The following is a 25606-nucleotide window of genomic DNA, read 5'->3' as shown; positions in this document are numbered from 1 at the left end:
TCCACGTATCTCATAATCACACAACTGAGTATTTTCCATGTTTGTGTGTTTAGCTGTTGCTGTCTTACTGGCTGCTATCATCATCCTGATCACTGGAGCTTTGGCTGTCGGGGTTTTCCTCAACTACAAACGAACAGGATCCTTCATCCCCTCCATGCCCAAACTACCTAGGTACGTCAGCTCTCGTCTTTTGACTCCTGCTTCTACAGAAACTCACACTTGAGTGTTTAGATCAAAGTTTGGAGTGTTTTTTTTTGTTTTTGTCCAGCCTCAGCAGCCTGGTGAAGTCTGGTGAGACTGGGAATGGGGTGACGTTTCGTTCGGGTGATAATGTTGATCTCGGGCCAACACACATTGGAGTGTCATTCATTGACACGGCCATGCAGATGGTGAGTCCAGGAAGGATCCTATATTAGTAATTAATAATCTCCTCCGTTATTAAAAATGTGCTGTCAGCATTTAGTTTGGTTTTCCTTTTTAAACTGCTTGCTTCAGCATCAACTGTGAATGATTAACATATGATTATGGTCTTTTTAGGTTTAATCTTAACTTTAAAACTTTCCTATCAATATCCCCATAGGATGATAACTTTGCCATGGAAGCTGGGAGGCAGCCAATCACATTTGAGAACCCATTATATGCCACCGCTCCTGGGGTGTCCGGGGCTCCAGCTGTCATTCATGCCACACAGGTACTCACACCTGAATTAATAAGTTATCTGTTTTGTTTTTCTGTCATGCCCATTCAGACAGACCTTTGCACAATGAATTGCATGGCACCAAATAACACCAATTATTCCTGTAAATCACACACTGCACATGCTTAAACTTCCATCATGCTTTTTTAGTTTTAAGTCATTTTTTAAGCCATTTCACCTGTCTGTAGGTGAGCAGGTCTCTGAGGTCAACGAACACCATGAGCTGATCACAAACATAGTGAATGAAAAGACTGGGGGTAAAAAAAACAAAAAAAAAACAGTTCACTGACTTTTATAGATTTTTTTTTTCCAGATATAATGTTGTGTGTATGTTTCCCAGGGTCAGAAATACAATTTCACAATAGAATCAGAGGATTTTAATTTTTGAATTGAACAGAAGATTGTTCAGTGTTAGCATCAAAGTGTGTGGGCCGGTTTCATCATTCCTAATATTTTATGAACACAAGGGAAATTTATTTGCTGCTAATGACTACTGTCTCTTTTCAGCTCCTCTTTGATTCTACACAGACACATCTATTGATTGGTCCAATATTGTTTTTCTTTTTTAAGATAATTGTTCCCCCACCTACAAGGACACTGTGTAGTGAAAGTGCCTCTTGATCATTGACTCAATATTTCATTCGCCCCTCACAGTTAGAGTTAAGCGGGTGAGCTCTGCTGAACGTGGCAGAACGCGGTTAGTTGGTGTGACATCTGAAATGTTCTCCTTTTAATCAGGTCACTGTTAACGTGAGCGGTGAACAGCTGGAGAACAACTTTGTGAACCCGGCGTATCGTGGGGATCACAATGTGGGCATTGTAAACACCTCCTCTGTCACCAGCACCAAACCTGTTCAGGTGTGTGTCTCTTTTAAAACACTGTGGACCCTTTTTAAAACAACAGAAGAAGTGTTACAGAAGTTAAATGTGACCTCACTGTCTGATTGTTTGCAGGAGTCAAAGTGGAACTTATTCAAACGAAAATTAAAGCCAAGCACCACGTTTGAAAACCCTTCATACTCAGAGGTGAGTTTGGACATTTTTTAGATAGCCTACTGTATGAGTTTTAAAATAATGAAGTTTTTTTTTTTTAAATCTTTTGCTTTATATTTTGCTTTACTTGACAGATGAAGGATGAAAAGCCTGTAGGCAGCAGTGGGGACAGCTCTTCTGCCCCTGAACCCTCTCCGTTTGCCCCCCCTGCCAAACCTCACAAGAGGGATCGTCCCAGCACCTTTTCGCCAACCGAGGACAGTTTCAAAGACACGGCCAACCTCGTTAAAGAGGACAGTGACGTATAACCCCTCTCTCACAGATGGGAATCGAGAAAAAAAAAAGAAACACACTTTGCACAGAATTTATTTTTTTATGCAGCCTGTGTACAAAACTCAAATTGTTTTAGAAAAGAGAAATACATTTCTATAGAATGAAGAAAGACATCTTCTGTGACTATGCCTTCTGACATTTCTTATGCCAATTCTTGTGTTAATGTTTTTTTTCTTTATTCTGATGTACAATATGTATATCTTTGCACTGAAGCTGCTGATAGAAATGTTAATAAATATGTTGTATATTTGTAAATTTGAACAGTAAGATTTTGTCAGGAAATATCTTTGAAATAGATCCTATGAATAGTTCAACATAAACACAGTAACACATGTAAAAGGTGATCTGCATTCTGAATGTACAGTGCTGGTATGATCGAAGGGTTATTAGAGAAATATGTTGGATAATGACGTTTTTTTCCACTGAACAAAACTGAAGATGTATTTACTTCATCTTTCATGTTTATATACCTCATTTCAGGGCTGGAAAATTAAATCAAGACAAAAGTAATTGGACTTAAACTCACATGTGCTTCAGTATAAACAGATACATGAGCTAAATTACGTGTGCAAAGCATACTCACCGTACTTAACCTCTACCTATGCTCCCTGACTTCTTTGAATCAACATGATCATTTCTTTAAGTAATGATATTGGATTAAATGGCCAAAATAGTTTGGAGCAATACTTGAACGTGCCCATGTCTGTGTCATGGAGATGAATTAATGTAGTCGATTATCTTTAAGGATCAACACGTGACCTGAGGAAGCAGGATGTAGAATTGTTTTATAAAAACAAACACTGAATAAATTCTTTTCATAAATGATTTATTTTGTATCATAATGTGGACAAATAAAAACTGTACCTGTGATCATCCAGAACTTGCCCATGTGGTTTAAATTGCTGCTGCTGAGAGATGAATGAATAAATTTCCTATTTTGTAACGCAGTCGTCACAATATGTTTCATTTTATAATATATTTTCTTTGCTGACAGTAAAAAGCAATCACACGAACTGTATTTACAGAGGCAGAAGTTATCTGCTAGATGTTCCTCTCGTCTTTAGGCGAAGGGAGAAGCACACCGACAACAAAGTCTGAAACAAATGAAGGCAGGTAGGACAGAGGGATCCAAAAGAGCTTGGCATCCCAGCCTGCACCATAACGCGTACGAGGGAAAGAAGCGGTCAGCGCGTGCTCCATGCACCTGGTCACCTTGGAGATATCTGCACTGCACAAGATCCCCATGGAGAAACTTTGAGCTTTCACATCTGTTGTGGAGGAAAGAGAGAAGAGAGGAATCTTAGGATATTCACTCGACACTGATTCCGAATGAAATCAACTATACTTCTTCCACTCACATTCGTCAAAATATGTGGCTCCATATGAGGCTTTGACGTCTTGAGGGAGGCGAGTCCACAGCCTCCTCAGGTCAGCTTCAATCAGATCCAGTTGAGTCACTGCTGTCTTGAAGAAACCAGGCTCGATGATACTCACTTTGATACCAAAGTGCTGCATGTCCTTCCTGGACAGAAGAAGCAGATATTAAGGTCTAGAGAGGAGTATCAGAAAGACACTCCATTTTTCCTTTAAAAGTAGTTTTACATGATGTTTATTTACAAATTTGCTATTTTTTGTACCTGAATACAGTAGATGTAAATAACATTTACTCGTAGGTTTGCTCAAGTAGCCTACTTCACAGAAGAGATATCTTATTAGCCACCCAAATGGATCCTAGAGAGGGGCCTGACCCCTATGTTGGGAACCACTGGGCCAACCTAAAGGCAGTAACTATATATATATATATATTTTTTTTTTCTTAAGTATTTGATAAACCAAAGATTGTTGTTGTTGTTGTTTTAATTACGTTTTTATATTTTAATTAAGTTCAGAAATGGTCAGTCTTTCTCTCTTAACATTCACTGTGAAACTAGTGTAAAAGGAAATTCTTACAGTAAATAATATGGTGTGTTTTGTAAAACCACTGTCGAAGCCAAAGGAAAAGCTGAAAATTATTTTTAACGGACTCTCGGTGACTTAAGACATCGACTGTTTTTTTCATCAGGGTGGAGTCCTTTATTCCATCCTTGCAAACACAATGTAATTTGGCCTGTTTGATTTCTGACCTCTTCTAATTACTCATTTTTCTAATAGGTTTTAAGTGACAATGACAGCAGTTTTTTTATTTATACCAAGTTGCCCCTTGTAGAGTAGGATCTACTCTGCTCTACAGGTTATCTTTGGTTCTGCTAACCCGTTTACAGCAATATTTTAACCGAGGGGTACCCCATGCTCCTGTACCTGAGGCTGTCAGAAAAGGCTTCCACTCCAAACTTGGACAGGCAGTATCCTCCACCGGTGAGAGACAGTCTGCCCAGGATACTGGCCACATTTACCACCCTGCCCTGGGCTTTCTTCAGCAGCGGCAGGAACTGAAGAGTCACATCGATAACTCCAATCAGATTCACATCCAAAACTTTTGTAAAATCCTCCAACTGCATCCATTCTGGCGGGCCGATGGGTGTGGACCTGCCGGCATTATTGACCAGCCCCCACAGACCTTCAGAGGAAAGAGACATGGTGGTTACTTATTACCACTGACAGCAGCATCTCATCTTTATTTCTCTTCTGTTCATAAGTGAGTGTTTATATCATCTTCTTAAATATCAGAAATTATGTCTCCATTATGATCAGGTGCATGTGTGTGAGAAATAAAATGAAAATGGTTTGTTAAAGGTTTTTTTTTTAATTAAGAAAATATATTTGAATAATTTGCTATCTTCTGTTGAGAATTCCTCAGTTACTCAAAAGCTGTAAATCAAGCATATTATCATGAAATATGGTTATGTTTAATTTGACTCTCCTTGATTTTTAAAAATCAGTACATTTTATCCAAATAAGCTCCTTTATCTTTCCAAAGTGGAGCCCCACACCCTCTGTAAATTAAGTGTAAGGTATTTACATTAGGCTGTAACTAATAATCTTTATAATCAATCTTTAAGTTCTTATCACAATTAACTGTTGGAACAACAGTCAAAACCCAAAAAAGATCAATGATTTATCATCTATGAGAAAAACATTAAAGTGTTTCATTAGAGGCTGCAGCCACAGGAATTTAGGTATTTTCACCTACATTTTCTGTCCCACTAAGATATAAATGATTGGAATTGGACCTCCTCGAAAACGAGATGATACATCTCAAGGGGTTTATCCAAATAAAGAAATTTCAACATAGTATTTCCACTGAATCCTCTTGCACATTTCCTATGTCCTTGAGTTATCATTGTTACGGTTTCCCCTTTTTATTTTGGCTCTTTAACCACATAAAATATGATTCTGAAAAGTGACAAAATTTGATTTATGATTAAAAGTTGAAAGGCACCAATCTCAGCAGAAACCAAATGAGAGCCTAAATGAAGTTTGTCCAAGATCCTAATGGAGTAATGGACTAAGACTTTGCTTGTGTAATGTTGTTATATAGAGAATACTGTGGACTACAGACTGAAGCTGTCTGGGCCACCGTAGGATTGAGACAGTGAGAAATAGGGAGGTTAAATCCAGTCTACAAATTACGTGAGGTTTAAAAAGCTCCTAAGACGTTTAGAATGAAGTCAGGATAAACTTTTTTTTTTATCAATCTGTATTACAGATTTATGTCTGCACTGCAGAAGCTTTACTGTGTTTCTGGCTGTTACATGCTATCAGTAGGAGGATGATGGGTTGATGATGGGATGGTCCAGGTTGCCTTATCTCCTCCGGTGCCTCACTCTGACTGGCACCTTATCTGTGCGTACCCCCCGCTGTCCGCCCGGCTCACCTCGCTCTCCGACCTCTCGTCTCACAAACTCCACCGCCCTCTTGATGCTCTCACTGTCTGTAACATTCAGCAGGAGGGTCTTCAGTCTGGGAGAGGCTTCTGCTGCCAGATCTGCTGCACCTTTCTCCGTCAGACAAGCGGCTATGACGTGGAAACCTTTTCCGTCCAGCTGCCTGGCCAGCAGATTCCCGAAGCCACTGTCACAGCCTGTGATGAAGACGTGCTTCTGGCTGAAGCCGCCAACCTTGTAGGAGTCTCTGATGCGCCATCGGATGGCAGCGAGAGCGAGCAGAAGCAAAGTAGAGGTTAAGACCAGGTGTGACAGGATGACCTAAAACACACAAACACACTTTTAAGTCACAATTTGACTAAAACAAACATCTGAATGCAATTTATCACATCAAAGTGGTGGAACTAGGGGTGTGTATTGCAATTCGTGCCAACAGAAAGAGAAATCTACTTACCTCTAGTAAGGATGTCATTAGATTGTCAGTAAACACCTGAGTGGAGAGACCTGAGGTGAGTTTCTTCAGTTGAAAACATTAGACTTCCACACACACACTGAAGATTCATGTTAGGTAAATACACAAAGGGCATCTATGTGGCTACACACTTCTACCAGCGGTTCCCAACCTTTTTTGGCTTGTGACCCCATTTTGACATCACACATTTCTGCGACCCCACGCCCTCAATCAAGAGCCAGCTCAGATATTTTCATAATGCTGCATTTTATTTGAACTCGATTTATATTGAAAGTGAAAGTATAGAATACTATTGTTTAAGATTGTGTGTGGTGTTTTAAATCATAATTTTAAAAAGAATAATAATTAGTTTAAAAAAAAATTATCAGTAATTTTTTTGAGTATCAAATACCAAACATTTCAGGCGACCCCATTTGAATTTCAGGCGACCCCATGTGGGGTCCCGACCCCAAGGTTGAAAACACTGCATTAACCCTCATTACTGAATAAGCATTTACAGACCATCAGCTGAAATGACAGGGCAATTCAACATCAGGTTTTGGCTCCTACAAACTCCACCTCAACCAAGACTAAATGCAGTTTTACATTAATCTACAATATTGAACAATATTAATCAAATAATAAAAATTATATTTTACAAAAGGGCCTTTTTACCTGATCACTTCAGGATCTTTTTAGCTGTAGAGTAACTTGCCATGGGGTACTGCAGTTTCTAAATACTTTTTTCGACCACAGGCAACACAACTAGCAAAGTGGTAAAGAGATCAACCGCTCAAGTCATTCTAGGAAATGACACTTTGTGTTGCGTTCAACACCATTAAAAACTCATTCATCTCCATTGTGGTGCATCTCGGCATGAAAATGAAAGACCTCACAGGCGAGGTAGAACCAAAGTAAGATGAGAAAGATTTGGTTGAACTTAACCTTTAATGTGTTTGTTTTACTTGACCACCAGATGGCATCAGATTTCATTTAGGTGTACACAACTGCAAAGCCGCTCAATCTGTCCATGTTTGTCTGTCACTGTTCATTTCTGGTACAAATTTATGTCGAATCAAGAAAAATAACAGGTTAAAATAACAAGTTAATTTAAATATACCAGAACTTGGGTAATCCCCGTAGACATCAAAGTCAAAGTTAATTCCATTTCAAAATATGTAGCATGCATAATGATAATAATATTGCACACATACCATGGCTACAATTCTTCAGAGAAACCTTTAGATGCGACTTGAGGAAAATGAGATAAGGTAAAGGTAAAGCAGTGGCGATCCTTTCTCAGTCAACACTGGACGCTCCAGGAGAAGTTGTGCTTAAGTTTCTGTGGACTCACTTCAGTGTGTCTGCAGAGTCAAGGTCCATTGCGGATGTAACAGCAGGTCAAACTGTTTCACCAGCCTGAGATTGCGTAATAAACTACACCAGGTTACGCGACCCCTGGTCTGAAAAGTGTTTCTTTTTTTTTCTCTCTTTTCCTTTTTAACCTCAAATGCACTCTGACAACACAACAATGTAGAACAAAGGTTGAAGAGAAAACACTGTGCTGTATTTGATATCAAGAAGAGAAGAACGTTAATGATCAGACATGCAGGTTTGAAACCGCTGCGGTGGAGCCAAAGTCCGTCAAGAACAAAAACTGTACTAGTTAACGGGGTGCGACACTGTGTTCAAGATGACTAGCGGCAAATTCAATTGTCTGTGATCAGGGGCCATTAACTGACATGTTATAATGATTAGGCAGGCATGATGTCTGGATGCCTGTTAACCACATTTTATAATACAGAATATGTTCATGTGACACTATTAATGCTGACATACAAGTTACCTTTGCATAAAGAATCTGACCTAAATTACAGCACAGATATTTCGGGTTTGGGGCTATCGCTAAGGTAAATGCGATCCACGATGCAGGTTGGCATGTATGAAAGAGGTAGCCAGATAAATTTTGCGTCCCATCCTGGAGAGTAGCGAGTACGAGGATGAACGGCGGAGACGGCGTGCTCCATACAGCCGACCACCTTCATCAGGTCCGAGTCTGTGAACAGCTTGAACTTCTCATCCATCCCTTTGTAGCCTGAAAGAGAAACATGTAATGCAAGTGGTTTATTATGCAGTAGTTTCCATTAGGGCAACTCTTTAACATAACGTTTCTACTTCCAAATAATTTCTGCATAATTTACTGAGAAGATCCATGTTTGGTAAAATACCAAGGTACTGTCAGGGACAGACACCGTCATCTTGGATTTTGCTGCAACTCACCTTTATCAAGGAAACCTAGTCCGTAGTCGTCCTTTATGTCCTGAGGAAGTTTGTCCCACAGGTTCTTCAAGTTATTCTTCAGTATCCCTGTATCAGTCACATTTGTTCTGAAGAACCCCGGCTCAATGCAGAGGACCTTTACTCCAAATGGTGCCATGTCCAAACTGCAACACAAAGTGAACCGCTGAAAGTTAGGAACACACAGTGTCAGTTTATATCCAGCAATGAAAAAGTTGATGTCACCTCTCACCGCAAACTGTCATTGAAGGACTCCACTCCGTATTTGGACACGCAGTACGGTCCGCCGAACGGGCTGATTCGCCCAAACACGCTGGCAACGTTCACAACCCTGCCTTTGGCCTTCTTGATGAGAGGGAGGACGCTCAGTGTCACATCTATCACTCCGAACAGATTGACAGCCAGCATGGATTTATGATCGTCTATGGTGAGCCAGTCGGAGGGGCCGGATGGCACAGCGACTCCAGCGTTGTTCACGACAGCCCACAGGCCTGAAGAAAATCCACAAAGTGTTGTAAGATCTCTTTATTGTGAGAATAACAAATAAAATGTAATAAAACAAACCCACTCACCCTTCTCTCCGACCAAAGTCTTGATCATATCTGTTACTTTGGCGACGCTTTCAGAGCTGGTGACGTCCAGGTGCATCGTCGTCAGTCTGTCGGACGAGCTCTTCTTCAGCTCATCCTCGCCCTTCTCGGTGTAACAGGCTGCGACCACGCGGAAGCCCAGCTTGTCCAGGTGTCTTGCGAGGAGGTTCCCGAACCCGGAGTCACAGCCGGTGATGTAGACATATTTATCTTCCTTGTTGGAAACCCTTTTGAGTTCCTTGAACCAGCGATAGATGAACCAAAGAGCCACCAGCCCGAGGATATACAGGAACATTTTCCTAGGGCACAAGAGGAGACATGTGATTGGAGAACAACAAATAGTTAAATAGAGCAACAAAATAAGGAGAAGACAGCTACTCTAAAACCTCTGAAAACACCAAGCCACTCAAAACCCACCAATAAAATGTTGTTTTTACTGATGATGCTGCACAGGCCCATTTGTCTGGAGATTTTTCCAAGATTGGTAGTCCACTTTGGATATAAGTATTAATTTCAACCCCAATATTGACTGTGTCTGAATATGAGTTACATTATTGCTTATGCAAAAGGAGAAAGGAGGAACTGGAGACCACATCAGGCAACTTTCAGGTTTAGTGATTATAACCTCTACTTACCTGTTTGTTTTTATTTAATTTCATTTTTTAAATGTTTATCTGCTTTTTTTTTTTTTTTTTAATATCTTTGTAAGCAAGCATCCAAATATTGTAATATAGCCTATAGCATATATATATATATATATATATATATATATATATATATATATATATATATATATATATATATATATATATATATATATATATATATATATATATATATATATATATATATATATATATATCCAATTAAGGTAAGCCTATAGCATTTCACTTATTTAGTAAACTTCGACAGTTTGAAACCATTTCTCTATAGGGTGGGTTTGAATGCACCCGTGGAAACCAGGAATGTAGGCCACCCTTGGAGTAGCTGCAGCAGGTTTATCAGCAAATCACATAGTTCTCACACCGGTTTTTATGAAGATTGGTCTCCCAGACTGAACGTCTGAAGTGGCCTCAGGCTTTGAAAGAATAAACTTAATTTGACAAGAGGGATGAATTACCAAGCTATAAAGTCTGCTGAGGCCAACCACACAAGTCTCTCTTTAAAAGAAAAAAAAAAAATACATGTGAATAGTCTGACTGTTGACAATGAACGCCCACTCCCAGGTGAAAAGGATCAACAAAGTTCACGAAGGTCCGTATCTGGACCGAGCCGAGCCGAGCCGAGCTCAACTCCTCGGTTAGAGCACGGAGAATAAACTTACGTGTGTTTTCTGCGGTCGCGGCGCGGACTGGTGTCTTTCACTGCAGGTGGTGAACCTCCAAAAGAGGTAACATCCCGGAGAGGAGGAGGCGGTAAACCTGCCCGGTTAAGACCAAACCTGTTCCCACTTCCGGGAACGTCCGTCGGTCGGCCGCCTCCTGTTGCCGTGGAGATCATGACGTGGGCGGAGCGCCACCTGCCGGATGTCCCATGGTAAGTAAGGTAAAGGTCAGACGTGACTCGACCGCAGACATTTAGCCTATAATTTCAGTTATGCGAAATTAGTTTTTCTTCCTACATACATAGGATCAAACTATGAATGTGTAAGTTACCAAGTGGTTTTTAGTAGCTCTAAGTAACATAGCCTACAGATACATTCATGAAAACATAGGCCTAGTTGTTGTTGTTTTTTTTATTTTTTTATTGCAAATAGGCCTAATGTTACACATGCTTCTTTTCTTTTCTTTTCTTTTTTAAAATGTTTCCTTGAAATTGTTGGGTAACCACAAGACAGAAAACTCAGTCTGTCGGTTTGACCCAAGGCTTGGGTTTTACCATATGACTCAGAGTATACGGGTTGTTCCTTTGACCCAACCCAGTGGGTGAGAAGGTGTGTGTTTCATAACAATAAATGATGTATGATGACTAAAAGTAGCAGCTAATTCTGCTGCTGCTGCTGCTTGATAACTGACCATTTATTCCTCCACAAAACGAGAATCCCTGAATGTAAGATGGAGTTCAGCAATGGCCTGCCTTATGTGTTATTTACAATCAACCAAATGACAGCCAAGGGGGAGAGGGCAGAGCTCCAAGAGAAGGAAGAGAAGATTAAAGTGAAGGAGGTCCCCTTTTCCCAGTTTCACCAGTGCTAGGATTGAAAATATTACACTGGAACAAAAGAACCTGGAGTGCACGCAGGAACTCCAGGATGAAGACCAAGCTCCAGGATATTGAGACTGACTGCGAGGCCAAAGTCAACGCCCTGCAGGAAAGACTTGCACAGGAGAAGATAGAGAAAGAGGAGCTGCCCAAAAAGAGAATAGACATGGAGGAGAGCTGGCTCAACAAGGAGAGACACCGGCTGTTACAGACCTGAAGGATGGAGGAGGACATGCAAGGCAAGGCAAGGCATCTTTATAGCGCATTTCATACCAAGGCAACTCAATGTGCTTTACATAAAGACAAAATATTTTTTTTTAAAAAGAGAAGCATAAAACAGAATAGGGGAGAGCGGGGTAAGTAGTGCCAATTTTTACTTAAATTGCCTTTAAAGCAAGGGGATTAAAATAATGCCCCCAACTAATATATGTACATATAGTTTAGGATGTTGTGCATCACTGGGAACAATCACTTTGAATCTTAGATAAACTGATTCAGAAATATAGCTTTAGAAAAAAAAAGTGGTTTTGTGGCACAACTTGCCCCCGGTGTGGGGTAAGTTGTGCCATTAGAGAGAATACACTGGGGTAAATTGTGCCATTGATAATTGAAGTAAAACAGATCATTTTAATCTCACAAATGATAATGCTATATAAAAGCAAGCCATTCAATACAAAATTAAAGCCAGTAGCGGCGATGATCGGGCCCTCGCTTGTCCCCATGCAGTCGCGGAGGCCTGAGCCACGCTGGGGGCTGTGGCGCAAAGAAGCGCCATGTTTTGTTCATCCACCAGGCTACAAGCACAACCAGACTGGGCAGGTGTGTTCAGGGGCGGTCCCTCATCACACAAGTTTCAAGCAAATCAGTGCCCACTGCCATGTTTCTCCTATACACAGACAGCACTGCCACTGGCACAACTTAACCCAGGCCCTTTGGCACAAATTACCGGCAAGCCCAGCATTTTGAGAAAAAAGGATTCCCCAGCGGTTTTGAGCTGGCATCATGCTAACTGTATAGACTCATGGTGTAGCTTAATAAAGCACTGAAACATGTGTGAACTGTTTTCAAAGTTATCTATAATTGTTCAAACACGGTAATCAAAAAACCTTGATCATAGAAATGTTACTTTGGAGGGCAAAAACTTGTTTTTTGAACATAAATGTGCTTTCCTCTCAAGCCATGTGTCTCCCTTCTTGATAGGATGAGTGAAATGGATGCCCCTTCAAAAATATGTGGTCACATGACCAACTTCTTCTATGGTTTTCTAGATAACAGGGGTGGAACTACTTGCCCCATGGCACAAATTACCCCACTCTCCCCTAAAAACAAACAAACACTAAAAACAGAGTTAAAAGCAAGAGCAAATAAAAGTAAAATAAAAGAAAATAGATAAAGTTTAAAGTTCTTACTAAAAAGAGCTCAGCTAATAGCTAATATATGCAGCGCCGGACCAGTGAAAACACTGAGCTTCAGGAAGTGGTCTCCAAAACTGATGAGGAGAAAGCAAAGATGAAGAAGGAGAAAGAGAAGAGGCTCAAAGAGGAGATGAAGGAGCAGAAAAGGATGAGAGAGAGAGAAAAACAAGAGGAGGGAGAGGAGAGAAAGAGAGGAGAGAGAAAAATGAGAAGAGGGAAAAGATAGAAAGAAAATAACAAGAGAGAAAAGAGAGAGAGGAGAGAGAACAGAATTAGAAGAGAGAGAGGAGAGAAAGACAAGAAGGAGGAGTAGAAGAGAAAGAAGGACAATGGAGGAATAGAAGAACAACAAGTCCCTCCGCTCTTCTAACCTCCACCCTTTACCCTCCAATACCCTCCGATTACCCCCATTTAGATTTGACTTATGATATAAAACATTGTTGTATTAGTTTCGTATGTGAAATAAGATCACTTACCTTCTGGTTTTGTTGATTCTGTCATGTTTGTTTTCATATCCAGTTTGGCGACTGACTGGAGCTACATTTCAGATTCAGTATGTAAACAACTCAAAAGTTAAATCTCAAAAAATTAACTTACAAGTTAATTTTCAATTTGTAAGTTATCGATCAAGTTAATAAATGGTGAATTCCGTGACGCCACAGACAGGCACAAAAGCATGACACATTCTGTTGACTTGTGCCTGATAACTGTCCACACTGAGAGTTTAAACATATATATATATTATTTAAGGTTTGAGGAAAGAATGTATTTGTTCAGGTGAAAGATTTACATCTGTCCATCAGGCATGCAGCATGGACACAAGATATAGTTAAAAAAAACTATAAATACTAAAGTCAAACAGTAAAGTAAGAATTTATCTCTTTAGATCTGTCTACCCTGCAGGATACAAAATGTGAGGTGCGTGCTGGTAATAATACATTTAATTTGAATCACTCGAGGATGCCAGTAGGTGGATTATGATTTTTTTCTTCTTTTTTTTCTTTTTCTCTCTAGGCTACCATCAAGTCAACTCCACTAACAGTTTCCACTGATGTGACAGTGGTTACATCTTTCCATCTAATTTTCAGCAAGAATTTATGTAATTCCCAAAGTAACCAACTCCTTTAAAAGTAAGCAATCCTCACTGCCACTAGATGTTGCACTAGACCACTGGCATCTCAGAGCAGAGCAGATGCCTCCTCTGGCCTTAATTCTACTACCCTCACCTGCCATGCACACCCCTTTACATGGTGGAGTGAGGTCCAGTGAATGTTTCACTAAACACAAAACAAGAAGCACAACTTCCAGCCACAACCACTGGCCACCTTAACACCTTAACTGGCATATCAACCACAACAAAACTGGCAGCAAGCCAATTTGCTGAACAGATTCGAAATATGAGTAACTGCATGTTAGATAGATTGATTCTTGATTGTCCTTGCATTTAAAACATGACTAAATTAATTTGAAACTTGGGTTTATAATTTAAAAAAAGGCACATCACATCTTCAGTGGAGGAAAACCTGGAAGGTCTTCTTTGCCTACTGCACTATCTGACGTGTGGAAGATGAATGTTGGACGGACTCACGTGTGCTAATGCGGACATGTGCATGGACCAACATGCATGGGTTGTCAGACCAGATACCAAAACACAGAAAAATAAAACTCAGATTACATATAAAGGAACACTACTTGGTTCTCTGACACCAAATAAAACAGCTGTTGCTGGTTTATCATTGTTTAAAATTTAATCTACAACACTTTTAGTGAAACACATACAGTAATGTACTATTTTTTGCAGCCAAAAGTTACCACAATATGCCAGTTACATATCACCAGAATGAGATATGGTTTCATATACTTGAATTCTGTCCTCTCCCACATTTGATCACGAATGAGTGCAGGCTTCTCCATGCCAGATAGCCCTCAGCTTATGAGGTTTATGAGCTGTAGAAGAACAGACAGTTTTTTTTTCTTTATCACAGTGTCATTGACTGGAGCCCCCTCCCTCCCTCTTGTGGTATTATCAATCATCTGTGTTGTGAATAATAACTGGTTGTAAAAAAGGAGCAAATTCCGAACTCAGGTCACTATTACTACTTGTTCTAGCGGGCATTAACCCCCTCAAACAGCTGCTTATAATGTAAATGTTTCATCATTTCCACTATTAGAAAGCTATTTATTTGCTTTATGTTCATACCAATGTTTCTATAATCATACAGTAAGAACGCTCCATGATGTTGGCTGGTTAAAAAAATTACGGTGTTATGAAATACATGTGCAAAACTTTTTTTTTGTTGACTTTTTATTGATCTTAAACCCAAACATAATGTACTTTGTGAATCTTGTCACAATGGCAGGTCATACTCTTCAACATAGATGAAGAAAAAACCTCAAACTGAATAGACCTATCGCCCCGCTGTGTTTTTTAGCTGCCGTGTAGGAGACTGCCCTGTGTCTTGTTTTTCAAATAAAAGTAATAGTAGGCTACCTTTGCTTAAAAAAAGAAAGAAATCACCACAATCTGAAATTTATACCCCTTAAAAAAGTGAGGTGTAAAATTGTGTCACATATCTAATCTAACTGGGGCCTTTATACTGTACATACAGTAAACAGTAAATTGGATAATGAAGAAAGTTTTACATTACTATTCAAATTACTTGGAAACAAGCTTTTTACATCCACAGCTTGATGTAAAGATGGAGTGTTATTGAGACAGCACCTGACCATAACTAATGGCCTTGCGGTCATTCACCCATTTTACAGCCACTTGTGATAACAACACATTCATGCTAAATTTTGTGCCAAATTTTTTTTCTCACATTTTGTGTGAGAAGTGCTGAAAAATTCACTTTTTTTTTCTTTTTTCACAAATGTCTCATTGTATAATGGTAAAACTAAGATGTTATGGTGTGATAAATAGCAATCAGTGTGTATTGACTTGGCCAAGTGTTTGAATTTTGCCTTACAAATGCAGACTAGTAAAGGTTGTACTGGTGGTGCGACCCTTATCAGTCTAATGGAGGTGTAGATAATGGCTGAGGAGGGGCATATATATTACCTGCAAACAAGATAGGAATTTTCTCTGATGAGCCTCAGTGTTGCTGGTGGAAATCTGAGGAAACCAGAGATTTATTGAGAGAGCTCCAGGTACAGTACACTTTTGCTTTTCTTCCAAACTGTTGCTGCATTAATACTCAACCAGGATCCGGCAAGGATGATTGCAGTTTTTTGACATTGGTACAGTAAGTTGAGAAAAGCTGTAACTTTCTCCCATATATCTTATGTCCATGTTGCATGCCTGATGAACAAATGTAAATCTTTCACCTGAACATTAATACATTCTTTCCTCAAACCTTAAATACGTATGTTTAAACTCTCAGTAGTTATCAGGAAACAAGTTAACAGATGTGTCATGCTTTTGTGCCTGTCTGTGGCGTCAGTGAATTCACCATTTTTTAACTTGATCGATAACTTACAAATTGAAAATTAACTTGTAAGATACCTTTTTAGATTTAACTTTTGAGTTGTTTACATATTGAATCTGAAAGGTAGCTCCAATGAACCTGTTTTGAAAACTGAGAGTAGCCTACTACAATGTTATTTTTGTCTTCGACCAGTCGCCAAACTGGATATGAAAACAAACATGACGGAATCAACAAAAACAGAAGGTAAGTGATCTTATTTCTATAAAACTAATACAACAACGTTATATATCATAATCTAAACAGGCAAATCTAAATATAATTTTACGCTTCTCCTCCAGAAAATCAAGATGGGTAAGTTTGTATTAAGAGACTTGACCTTACTCATAATATTCTATGGTTCAGACAACAATATATATCTACAGTTATTTATTTAAGATGTAAATTAAACATTTTGCAGAGATGACAAGGAAAAAGAAAACACACTTAGTGTTGGATACTTTCAACTGGTAAACATCCACCCATACAATTCAACATTATTCCACTCATTATCTTCATCAACTATTGCACGTTGTCGTTTTAATCCACAAATTCTATGTTGTAGTTTCGATTCGCCACCTGGAAAGACACTATGATGATGGTAGTGGGGGGCTTGTGTGCCCTCATTCATGGTGCAGCTTCGCCTCTCATGCTTCTGGTCTATGGCAAGATGACAGACACATTTGTGGCTTATGAGCTTGAGGTTCAGGAACTGAAAGACCCAAACAAGACTTGCAGCAACAACACCATTTATTGGATCAATGGCTCCATTTATGAAACAGCTGAAAACAGCAGTGGACTTTACTGTGGGTGAGTCATCAGTTTATTGTTGATGCGATTGTTGTGACAGTGTGTTAGAGCTGTTGTTGTTGTGTTGTAACTTTACTCTCTTGGCAGGGTGGACATTGAAGCACAGATGACCATGTTTTCATATTATTATATTGGAATTGGATTAGGAGTTCTTTGTCTTAGTTATTTTCAAGTAAGATTTTTTATTTAATTGTTACCCCTATGTCTCCCAACAGTGTGGTACATTATATCTTTTCACAGAGTTAATTTTGTACCTCAATGCAGATTGTTCTGTGGGTGTACGTGGCTGCAAGACAAACTCAGAGAATCCGGAAGACTTATTTCCGAAAAGTAATGCAAATGGAGATTGGATGGTTTGACTGCAACTCTGTTGGTGAACTGAACACAAGGATTTCAGAGTGAGTTGGACAACTGTTGCTGCAGATCAGTGAGACAATGTGACTTGGAGAATGTTTTACAGTGAGAAGTGCCGCTGACTTCTTTCCTTCACAGTGATATCAATAAGATCAACAATGCAATCGCCGACCAAGTGTCTATCTTCATTGAGAGGCTCTCCACATTTGTGTTTGGGTTCATGGTTGGATTCATTGGTGGGTGGAAGCTGACTTTGGTGGTCATAGCTGTGAGCCCGCTGATTGGTATAGCTGCTGGACTGATGGCTGTGGTACGTGAATCACATAGGTTATGTTTTAATGAATGAATGATACACTGCCCGTCCCCCCCAAAAAAAGTCACCACCTGGATTTAATTAAGCTTATAGGTAAGAGCCTCCCATTGGATAATTACTGCATGGATTATGTTTCAGTTATCAACAAGTTATTTAACCCTAACTGATGCAGTCTCATTTCTTAAACAGCTAGGTTGGAAGACACATACTGTGGTTGTGGAAAGTTATTAATCTGTTTCAGAGGGGTCAAATTATTGGCATTCATCAAGTAAATAAAACATCTAAGGAGATTACTGAGACAACTAAAATTGGGTTAAGAACTGTTTAATGCATTATTAAATAAAACTGGAAGGATAGTAGGGAACCACCATCTTCAAGGAAGAAATGTGGTCACTTAAACGTTTGATGAAATCAAATTGTAAAAAAAACAAGGTGTGACATTGCAAAAGCTTATCGAAACGATGCCACAGCGAATGTGTGCTGTATTTAAAGCTCAAGGTGGTCCAAGGAAATATTAGAGTGTGTGACTTTTTTTTGGACAGGCAAAGTCATGTTTTTTAATGTTTTGTGTATTTTTTGATTCCTTCCTGAAGGCTGTGGCCAGGCTGACAGGACAAGAGCTGAAGGCCTACGCTAAAGCGGGAGCAGTGGCTGATGAGGTTCTGTCATCCATCAGAACAGTGGCAGCGTTTGGTGGAGAAGGAAAAGAAGCTGAAAGGTATTTTTTCATTTTCTAACATCACAAGTTGACAATGAAGGGCAGCTTCCTCTGTGTTAGGAATGGGATTAAAAACTTGGTGAACTTTGGACAGATATGACCAAAACCTTGTGGAGGCTCAGACCTGGGGTGTGAAAAAAGGCACAATCATAGGAGTGTTTCAGGGATACCTTTGGTTCATCATTTTCCTTTGTTACGCTCTGGCCTTTTGGTACGGATCTAAATTGGTCATCGAGACCAAAGAACTGTCACCTGGTAGCCTTATTCAGGTATGTACATTTCACTGCATTTAACCCATACTCAATATTTCAGAGACTGTGGCAGTTGTTTGATCATGTGTGTGCGGTGTTTGTTTGCAGGTGTTTTTTGGAGTACTCATGGCAGCAATGAACCTTGGTCAAGCCTCACCGTGTTTGGAAGCCTTTGCCTCAGGTCGTGCAGCTGCAAAGACCATCTTTGACACAATTGATCGGGTAAAATCAGTATGCTATTCAAGACTTTATTGCAGATACAGTCCAGATTGGAAACCGTCTGTTATAAGAGACAAATTCTTCACCATTAGAATAAAGTTCTGTTCTGTTGCATTCACAGGAACCAGAAATTGATTGTTTCTCACAAGAAGGTCACAAATTAGACAAAGTTAAAGGTGACATTGAGTTCCATAATGTCACTTTTTTCTACCCATCTCGGCCTGAAGTCACGGTAATTGTCTTTGCTTTGCAGTTCTTAATGTTCATGTCTCAGTTCTCTAAACTGACTGATGAAAAACCAACTACGTTTGCAGATTTTAAATGACCTGAGCATGCAGGTTAAAGCAGGACAAACCACTGCTTTTGTTGGACCGAGCGGAGCAGGAAAGAGCACCACAGTCCAGCTCATCCAGAGGTTTTATGACCCAGCAGGAGGAATGGTAACCAAGAACCTGCACAACGACACACAACATCTGTAGACATTTGAAGGCTTTTTCACATATATGATTCTCCTTCTCAGGTGACTTTGGATGGCCATGACATCCGCACTTTAAACATCCAGTGGCTCCGCTCTCTCATTGGTATTGTTGAGCAGGAGCCAGTTCTGTTTGCTACAACCATAGCTGAAAACATCCGCTTTGGTCGACCTGGAGTTACAATGGAAGACATCATCCAGGCAACCAAAGGGGCTAATGCCTATAATTTTATAATGGAACTGCCCCAGGTATGTTAGCATATTATGACTATATTTTATGGTGATATTCTGAAACTGCCAAAACTCAATCAATGAAACCAACCAGGAGGCCAATAAGAGACATATCTTCCAGAAATTTGATACAATGGTGGGTGAAGGTGGAGGACAAATGAGTGGAGGACAGAAACAGAGAATTGCCATTGCTCGAGCTCTGGTCCGAAACCCCAAGATCTTACTGCTGGATATGGCCACATCTGCACTGGACAATGAAAGTGAAGCTGTTGTCCAGGAAGCTCTGGATAAGGTGAGTCACTATGCTACAGAATACAACACAACACATTTCTTTACTTGATTAACACATTGTTGTTTTGTGGAATGAGGCCCTAATAACTGGAATATGTGCAGGTGCACATGGGCAGGACAACGATTTCTATAGCCCACCGTCTGTCCACCATTAGAAATGCAGATGTCATCATTGGTTTTGAGCATGGGCAGGCTGTTGAGAGAGGGACACACAGTGAGCTACTGGAAAAGAAAGGTGTCTACTTCACCCTGGTCACCCTGCAGAACCAAGGCACATCCAGCACAAAAAATGGTAAGATTGATACAGAGTGCATTAGTTTTACTTACTTACTAACCATGTTCCAAGCATTTTCTAGCCAGGTTGCTATGACAAACCAAAAATCCCTATTGTGAAAAGACCTATTGAGTCTCTATGTATGAAAGAAAGAAAACAAGTACTGTAAACGCAGGTTCTGTGAAAGACAATACTCCCTAACCTTAACTCTCTTATACTCACTAATTCCTCCCTCAGCAGGAGGCACTGGGCAGTCCGTCAGAGTGCGTTTGATCGTTGTTCCTGTGTCTGTGTTGGAGAGCAGTGGAAGCTCCAGTGCTCGTATTAAAGTTGTATTGATTTGTTATCTTTTTCCACCAGATGGAGTGAGTGAAGCTCAGGAAGACGACTTTGATCTGAAAGTGAGGCACTTTAGCCGTGATAGCATCAGATCCAGTAAAAGGTACAGTAAATCCAGCTGAAAGAGACCACACCAGAAAATGTAGAAAAAAACAAAACATTATATCAACATTAAAATAATGTAATGCTCTTAATATCACTCTTGCAGGAGCACTGTTCGGCTGCGATCTCAGAGCACATTGTCAAATGGTTCTGTCCCTGATGCATTACCGGGCAGCCTCGGGATCATTTCGAACATGAAGAACACACTGGAATATGTACTTCCCTTATTGGTTTTCTAATGCATCAACTTAATTGCCATTTGTCCAGTAGGAAGCAAATAAATCTAATGCATTTTTTTTTACAGAAATGTGAAGATAATGAAGATGAACATGTAGAGCCTGCCCCAGTACTACGCATCCTTAAGTACAACCAACCAGAGTGGCCTTACATGCTGGCGGGCTCGCTGGGAGCCGGTGTCAACGGCTCTGTCAGCCCCATATATGCTATCTTATTCAGCCAAATTCTTGGTGTAAGAGCTGCTCCCAAGGCTTATGATGGATTTAGTCTGTATTGTTACCGGTTTCGGTAGCCTGTTTAATGATTTACATTGTGTTTGCAGACTTTTGCCATCCGCGACTTGGAGGAACAGAGAGAACAAATCAATGGGATATGTGTTCTGTTCTGCCTTGTGGCTGTGACTAGTTTCTTCTCACAGTTTTTACAGGTGGGCATCAGCATTTTTAGTTAATATGTATAGTGCATATACTCATCAGACAAAGAATGAAAAGAATAAGAAAGGACTCAATTTCAAACTGACTCAGATTTTATATCCCAGGGCTTTGCTTTTGCCAAGTCTGGGGAGCTACTGACCCGCCGTCTGAGGAAAATGGGCTTCCAGGCCATGTTGAGACAAGAGATTGGCTGGTTTGATGACCCGCTAAACAGTCCAGGAGCTCTGACCACCAGACTGGCTACTGATGCCTCCATGGTCCAGGGGGTAAGGAGCACATTTACAGGCATTATGTCACATTATTTCTAACACATAGTTCTGGTCTAGTTGTTTCATATGTGATATAACTTTTGCAGGCAACGGGCTCTCAGATTGGCATGATTGTTAACTCTTTGACCAGCATTGGAGCATCTTTCATCATTGCCTTCTACTACAGCTGGAAGTTAACTTTGGTAATTTTGTGCTTCCTGCCATTCATTGGGTTATCTGGGGTATTCCAAGCCAAAATGCTGACAGGTTTTGCAAATGAAGACAAAAAGGCCATGGAAGCAGCAGGGCGGGTAAGCTCCTCTTCCTCTACTATGTGAACATTTACTGTACAACTTAACAGCCCTTAAAATCTGTCAAAGTCTCTGTAAAAGTCACAGACTACACAAGATCTGCGCTCTCTCCCCCAGGTATCCAGCGAAGCTCTTGCCAACATCAGGACAATTGCGGGCATTGCCAAAGAGAGCTCATTTGTGGAATTATATGAGCAGAAACTTGAGCCTCCATATAAATCTGCCAAAAAGAGAGCCAACATCTATGGCATCTGTTTTGGGTTTGCTCAGTGTGTTATCTTCATGGCATATGCTGCTTCATTTAGATATGGAGGGTATTTGGTTAGCTCTGAGGGGCTACAATACATGATTGTTTTCAGGTTGGTAAAAAAAAGATTCTTCCTCTAGAGAAATCAGACTTTTGCAGATTTCTATTTTGTGTTTTGTGATGTGATTACCGAACATCAACCGATCACATCATTTGTTTGTGTTCCTCCAGAGTGATTTCATCTATAGTAATCAGTGGGACAGCACTAGGCAAAGCTTCCTCCTTCACCCCAGATTATGCCAAAGCCAAAACTGCTGCTGCACAGCTTTTCAAACTATTGGACAGAGTTCCTGCAAACAGCAAAACCCTTAAAGGCGGAGAGAAATGGGTTTGTTCAATTCAGTGAATAAGATGGTATCGTGCATAGTATGATGTAATTTTGTTATGGTGAAATGATTAAGACTTGTTATCCATCTTTAGGATATGTTCAAAGGTAAAATAGAATTCCTCCACTGCAAGTTCACTTATCCAACGCGGCCGGATACCCAGGTTTTGAATGACTTGGTTGTGTCTGTGAAACCTGGTCAGACTTTGGCGTTTGTTGGGAGCAGTGGCTGTGGGAAAAGCACCAGTGTTCAACTGTTGGAAAGGTTTTATGACCCAGACGAGGGTCAAGTGGTGAGTAGATCAATGTAAGAATCCATTGTGGTCACCACAGAACAAGTTTAATCTTATTTCAAAGACATTCACACTGTCATCTTTCATTTTCAGTTCATTGATGGTCGCCCATCTCACACGGTCAATGTGCCCTTCCTAAGAGCTCAGATTGGCATTGTGTCCCAAGAGCCAGTGCTGTTTGACTGCAGTATCGCAGAGAACATACAGTATGGAGATAACACACATATTGTCAGCATGGAAGAGATTGTAGAAGCTGCTAAGAAAGCCTACCTTCATGACTTTGTGATGACGCTACCAGATGTAAGTAAAAGTACTTCAGTTCATCAGTTGTTCTTGGTAGAATTGCTATTAATACCTTGGCATGTATTTCATTTCGTGAGTCAATCTCTTAGTTTAAAACACAATTTAAGCAGGTGCCCCATATGCAGAGACTACAGCCAAAAATACAAATTAAAGCAAGCATAATTTTAAAAGAAGCTAATTTGACCGTGATAACCCATTAGAGTTGATAGAGCTGACTCATAATGAGTTGCTCTAACAATATAACAGACAACACTTTCACCTCCAAAGCTGCATTTAGTAGCTGTTTTGAATGTTTCAGGTTTCAGTCAGAGTCAGTTTAAAGCCAACATTGGTGGAATATCCTAGTAATGCTCAGTAAATGTCTCCATAATCTCCTGATTCTGATCATCTGACACTTGTAAAAGCTCCTGAACATCACTAAATGGAGCCTGAGGTCAGGTCATTCTGTCAGCCGCTGTTTTCTAGTTAAAGTATTACATTTAATCTTAACTGTCAGCTGAATACTTAGCATATTTGCATGGCCTGTGTCATGGAAACTTTATCAGATGACTTGTATTTGGCACCACAATGAAATTCTTCCATAAGCTCACAATGGCTGACCTTTTGACCTTTGGCTTTCTCCACTTCTCTCTATACATTTACAAACGTATAGAAATATGAGACTCAGGTCGGTGCTCAGGGATCCCAGTTGTCAAGAGGGCAGAAACAACGTATTGCCATCGCCCGGGCCATTGTCAGGAACCCCAAGATCCTGCTCTTAGACGAGGCAACCTCTGCCCTGGACACAGAGAGTGAAAAGGTGATACATTTCTACTTCTAATAAGTTAAACACAAAACAAAGTTTTGACAAAGCTTTCTTTTTCCACAGACTGTCCAATCTGCTTTGGACGAGGCAAGAAAAGGACGAACCTGCATCGTCATTGCTCACCGGCTATCTACTATCCAGACCGCTGACATCATTGCAGTGATGTCTCAGGGAGTTGTCATAGAGCAAGGCACACATGATAAACTGATGGCCAAGAGGGGTGCCTATTACAAACTGGTTACAACAGGTGCTTCTATCAGCTAGGCACCTATCATGAGCATATTGTCAATGATTATTGTGTAGGCTTTACTGTACATTGGATCGATGTTGTGTCATTTAATGAATTGACACCGAGACAGACAGTAAGACACAGACACAGACACGAAATTCATCCTGCATCTTCACACAATGCAAAGAAATTATACTTTTATTTCCCGGTTAGAATATATAGAACACAATTTGTTCTCATCTTCTGGTAAGAATTATGTGTTTTTTTGTAATTACCGGTATGTGGTTTATTGTGAATAATGTGGAGGAAGAATTTATTGTGTTTTTATTTGTTTATGAGTTTTTTCTATAGTTGGACTGAGATCACTGTCTTGAATTGTTCTTTCTTTGCATAATTTGTGGAAAACTGTACCATACAATTTTTGAGAAATCCAAAGGATCCATGTCAAAAGTCCTTATTCGAACAAAAACATATGTAAATAAAATGCATTTGCTTTCCAATTTCTAATTTGTTAACAAATGTTTGTCTTTTTTTATTTTATTATTTTACTTAACGTATGTGATTATGGTCTTAGTTGCTACAGTTTTGTCTGCTGAGTGGTCCAACGTTGGTTTGCTCTTAGCACCAAGATAATAAAGTACCCACACACAGATGTTTCTTCAAACATGGCTTACAGTAGCAAGTAGCCTGGGCACTTAGGACAGTTATATCATTTAGTGCCAGGCTTCAGGTGCCACTGAATGCTTAGCAACGAGAGACAGTGGGAAAAGATGAGGAAATAGGTTCTGCTGGTGATTTTAACTAAACTGCCTAATCTAGTAACAGCAGAGACTTTGTTCTACCTCATTACATTTGGCTGATTTATATCTGAATTTGCCTGGGAAGCCAAGCTGTAAAATTCATGGGATTTGGACAGAGCGGGATGTACATACATTGATGTACAGCACATACAGTATTGGATGTGGCAAAAAAAAACTGAATATGTTGTTGAGCTGCTGTTATGTTTTCCAAGACTGGCTATTTTACCATAATCTTGAGTTATTGTTTTTATATCACAGTACAATCTAAATATTGAAAAATATTTTACATCATATAACCATGATAAGGTTTTGCTAAATATATATACGGTATATATATATATATATATATATATATATATATATATATATTGAGCATATTTGTAGGAAAAACAATTTGGGCAAAATTCTCACCCAAACGACAGTAATGTAATAAGAAAACTGAATTCTAGATTGATAAAAATCTTAATATGTTTATTTACAACAGTCTTCCATGTCATAGTTATGATTCACATATACACTCATGCAATTGGTTATACTGTACATATAAAACTAACACAAAAAAGAGAAGTACTCTACTTATACTTGGTTATGTACATCGCAAATAGACCACGTGAAATATTTTATCATTTAACTAGTAGGATAACTTGTTTCAACATATATTGCAGTTTCA

The 25606-nt window shown here is 39.7% G+C and overlaps 4 protein-coding genes across 7 annotated transcripts in view; 2 read left to right on the top strand and 2 right to left on the bottom strand.

Moving 5' to 3' along the window:
- Nucleotides 1-2666, top strand: part of lrp2a (low density lipoprotein receptor-related protein 2a) — a 44958-nt gene extending 42292 nt beyond the window's left edge. For both annotated transcript variants that reach the window (XM_083997352.1, XM_083997351.1), the window contains 6 exons: nucleotides 54-171; nucleotides 269-389; nucleotides 581-691; nucleotides 1436-1555; nucleotides 1652-1723; nucleotides 1825-2666. In XM_083997352.1, coding sequence (XP_083853478.1) covers nucleotides 54-171; nucleotides 269-389; nucleotides 581-691; nucleotides 1436-1555; nucleotides 1652-1723; nucleotides 1825-1998 — 716 coding nt within the window. In that variant the 3' untranslated portion in view covers nucleotides 1999-2666. The remainder of the gene's footprint in view (nucleotides 1-53; nucleotides 172-268; nucleotides 390-580; nucleotides 692-1435; nucleotides 1556-1651; nucleotides 1724-1824) is intronic.
- A 171-nt stretch (nucleotides 2667-2837) lies between these two features.
- Nucleotides 2838-7701, bottom strand: rdh1 (retinol dehydrogenase 1). Of its 3 annotated transcripts, XM_083997355.1 has the most exons (7): nucleotides 7244-7273; nucleotides 6974-7063; nucleotides 6302-6337; nucleotides 5838-6168; nucleotides 4322-4580; nucleotides 3382-3545; nucleotides 2841-3291 (listed from the first exon to the last, which is right to left on the bottom strand). In XM_083997355.1, exons 3-7 carry the CDS (start codon nucleotides 6317-6319, stop codon nucleotides 3065-3067), a joined length of 999 nt encoding a protein of 332 aa, XP_083853481.1. In that variant the 5' UTR covers nucleotides 6320-6337; nucleotides 6974-7063; nucleotides 7244-7273; the 3' UTR covers nucleotides 2841-3064. The 3 variants fall into 3 exon arrangements, with proteins under 3 accessions (XP_083853479.1, XP_083853481.1, XP_083853480.1); XM_083997353.1 differs by lacking the exon at nucleotides 6974-7063 and having other exon boundaries at nucleotides 2838-3291; nucleotides 7244-7701; XM_083997354.1 differs by lacking the exons at nucleotides 6974-7063; nucleotides 7244-7273 and adding an exon at nucleotides 7513-7701 and having other exon boundaries at nucleotides 2842-3291.
- Nucleotides 7702-7843: 142 nt separating this feature from the next.
- dhrs9 (dehydrogenase/reductase (SDR family) member 9) lies at nucleotides 7844-10637 on the bottom strand. Its single transcript, XM_083997356.1, has 5 exons — nucleotides 10511-10637; nucleotides 9169-9485; nucleotides 8829-9087; nucleotides 8579-8742; nucleotides 7844-8393 (listed from the first exon to the last, which is right to left on the bottom strand). The coding sequence occupies exons 2-5, from the start codon at nucleotides 9479-9481 to the stop codon at nucleotides 8170-8172; spliced, it is 960 nt and encodes a 319-aa protein (XP_083853482.1). The 5' UTR covers nucleotides 9482-9485; nucleotides 10511-10637; the 3' UTR covers nucleotides 7844-8169.
- A 5812-nt stretch (nucleotides 10638-16449) lies between these two features.
- On the top strand, nucleotides 16450-24224 carry abcb11a (ATP-binding cassette, sub-family B (MDR/TAP), member 11a; the record flags this gene model as incomplete). The annotated part of the gene is made up of 27 exons (XM_083996970.1): nucleotides 16450-16474; nucleotides 16570-16582; nucleotides 16689-16737; nucleotides 16833-17077; nucleotides 17165-17249; nucleotides 17342-17475; nucleotides 17570-17741; nucleotides 18338-18462; nucleotides 18557-18731; nucleotides 18822-18935; nucleotides 19054-19164; nucleotides 19247-19372; nucleotides 19453-19656; nucleotides 19760-19930; nucleotides 20032-20221; nucleotides 20564-20645; nucleotides 20751-20859; nucleotides 20949-21113; nucleotides 21204-21308; nucleotides 21420-21581; nucleotides 21671-21874; nucleotides 21992-22233; nucleotides 22353-22509; nucleotides 22602-22799; nucleotides 22893-23099; nucleotides 23755-23901; nucleotides 23971-24224. The coding sequence occupies 27 exons, from the start codon at nucleotides 16450-16452 to the stop codon at nucleotides 24169-24171; spliced, it is 3918 nt and encodes a 1305-aa protein (XP_083853096.1). The 3' UTR covers nucleotides 24172-24224.
- Nucleotides 24225-25606: the final 1382 nt, after the last annotated feature.

Source organism: Trachurus trachurus (assembly GCF_905171665.1).
Source record: "Trachurus trachurus genome assembly, chromosome: 21".
NCBI lineage: Eukaryota > Metazoa > Chordata > Actinopteri > Carangiformes > Carangidae > Trachurus > Trachurus trachurus.
This window is presented reverse-complemented; position numbering and strand designations above follow the sequence as displayed.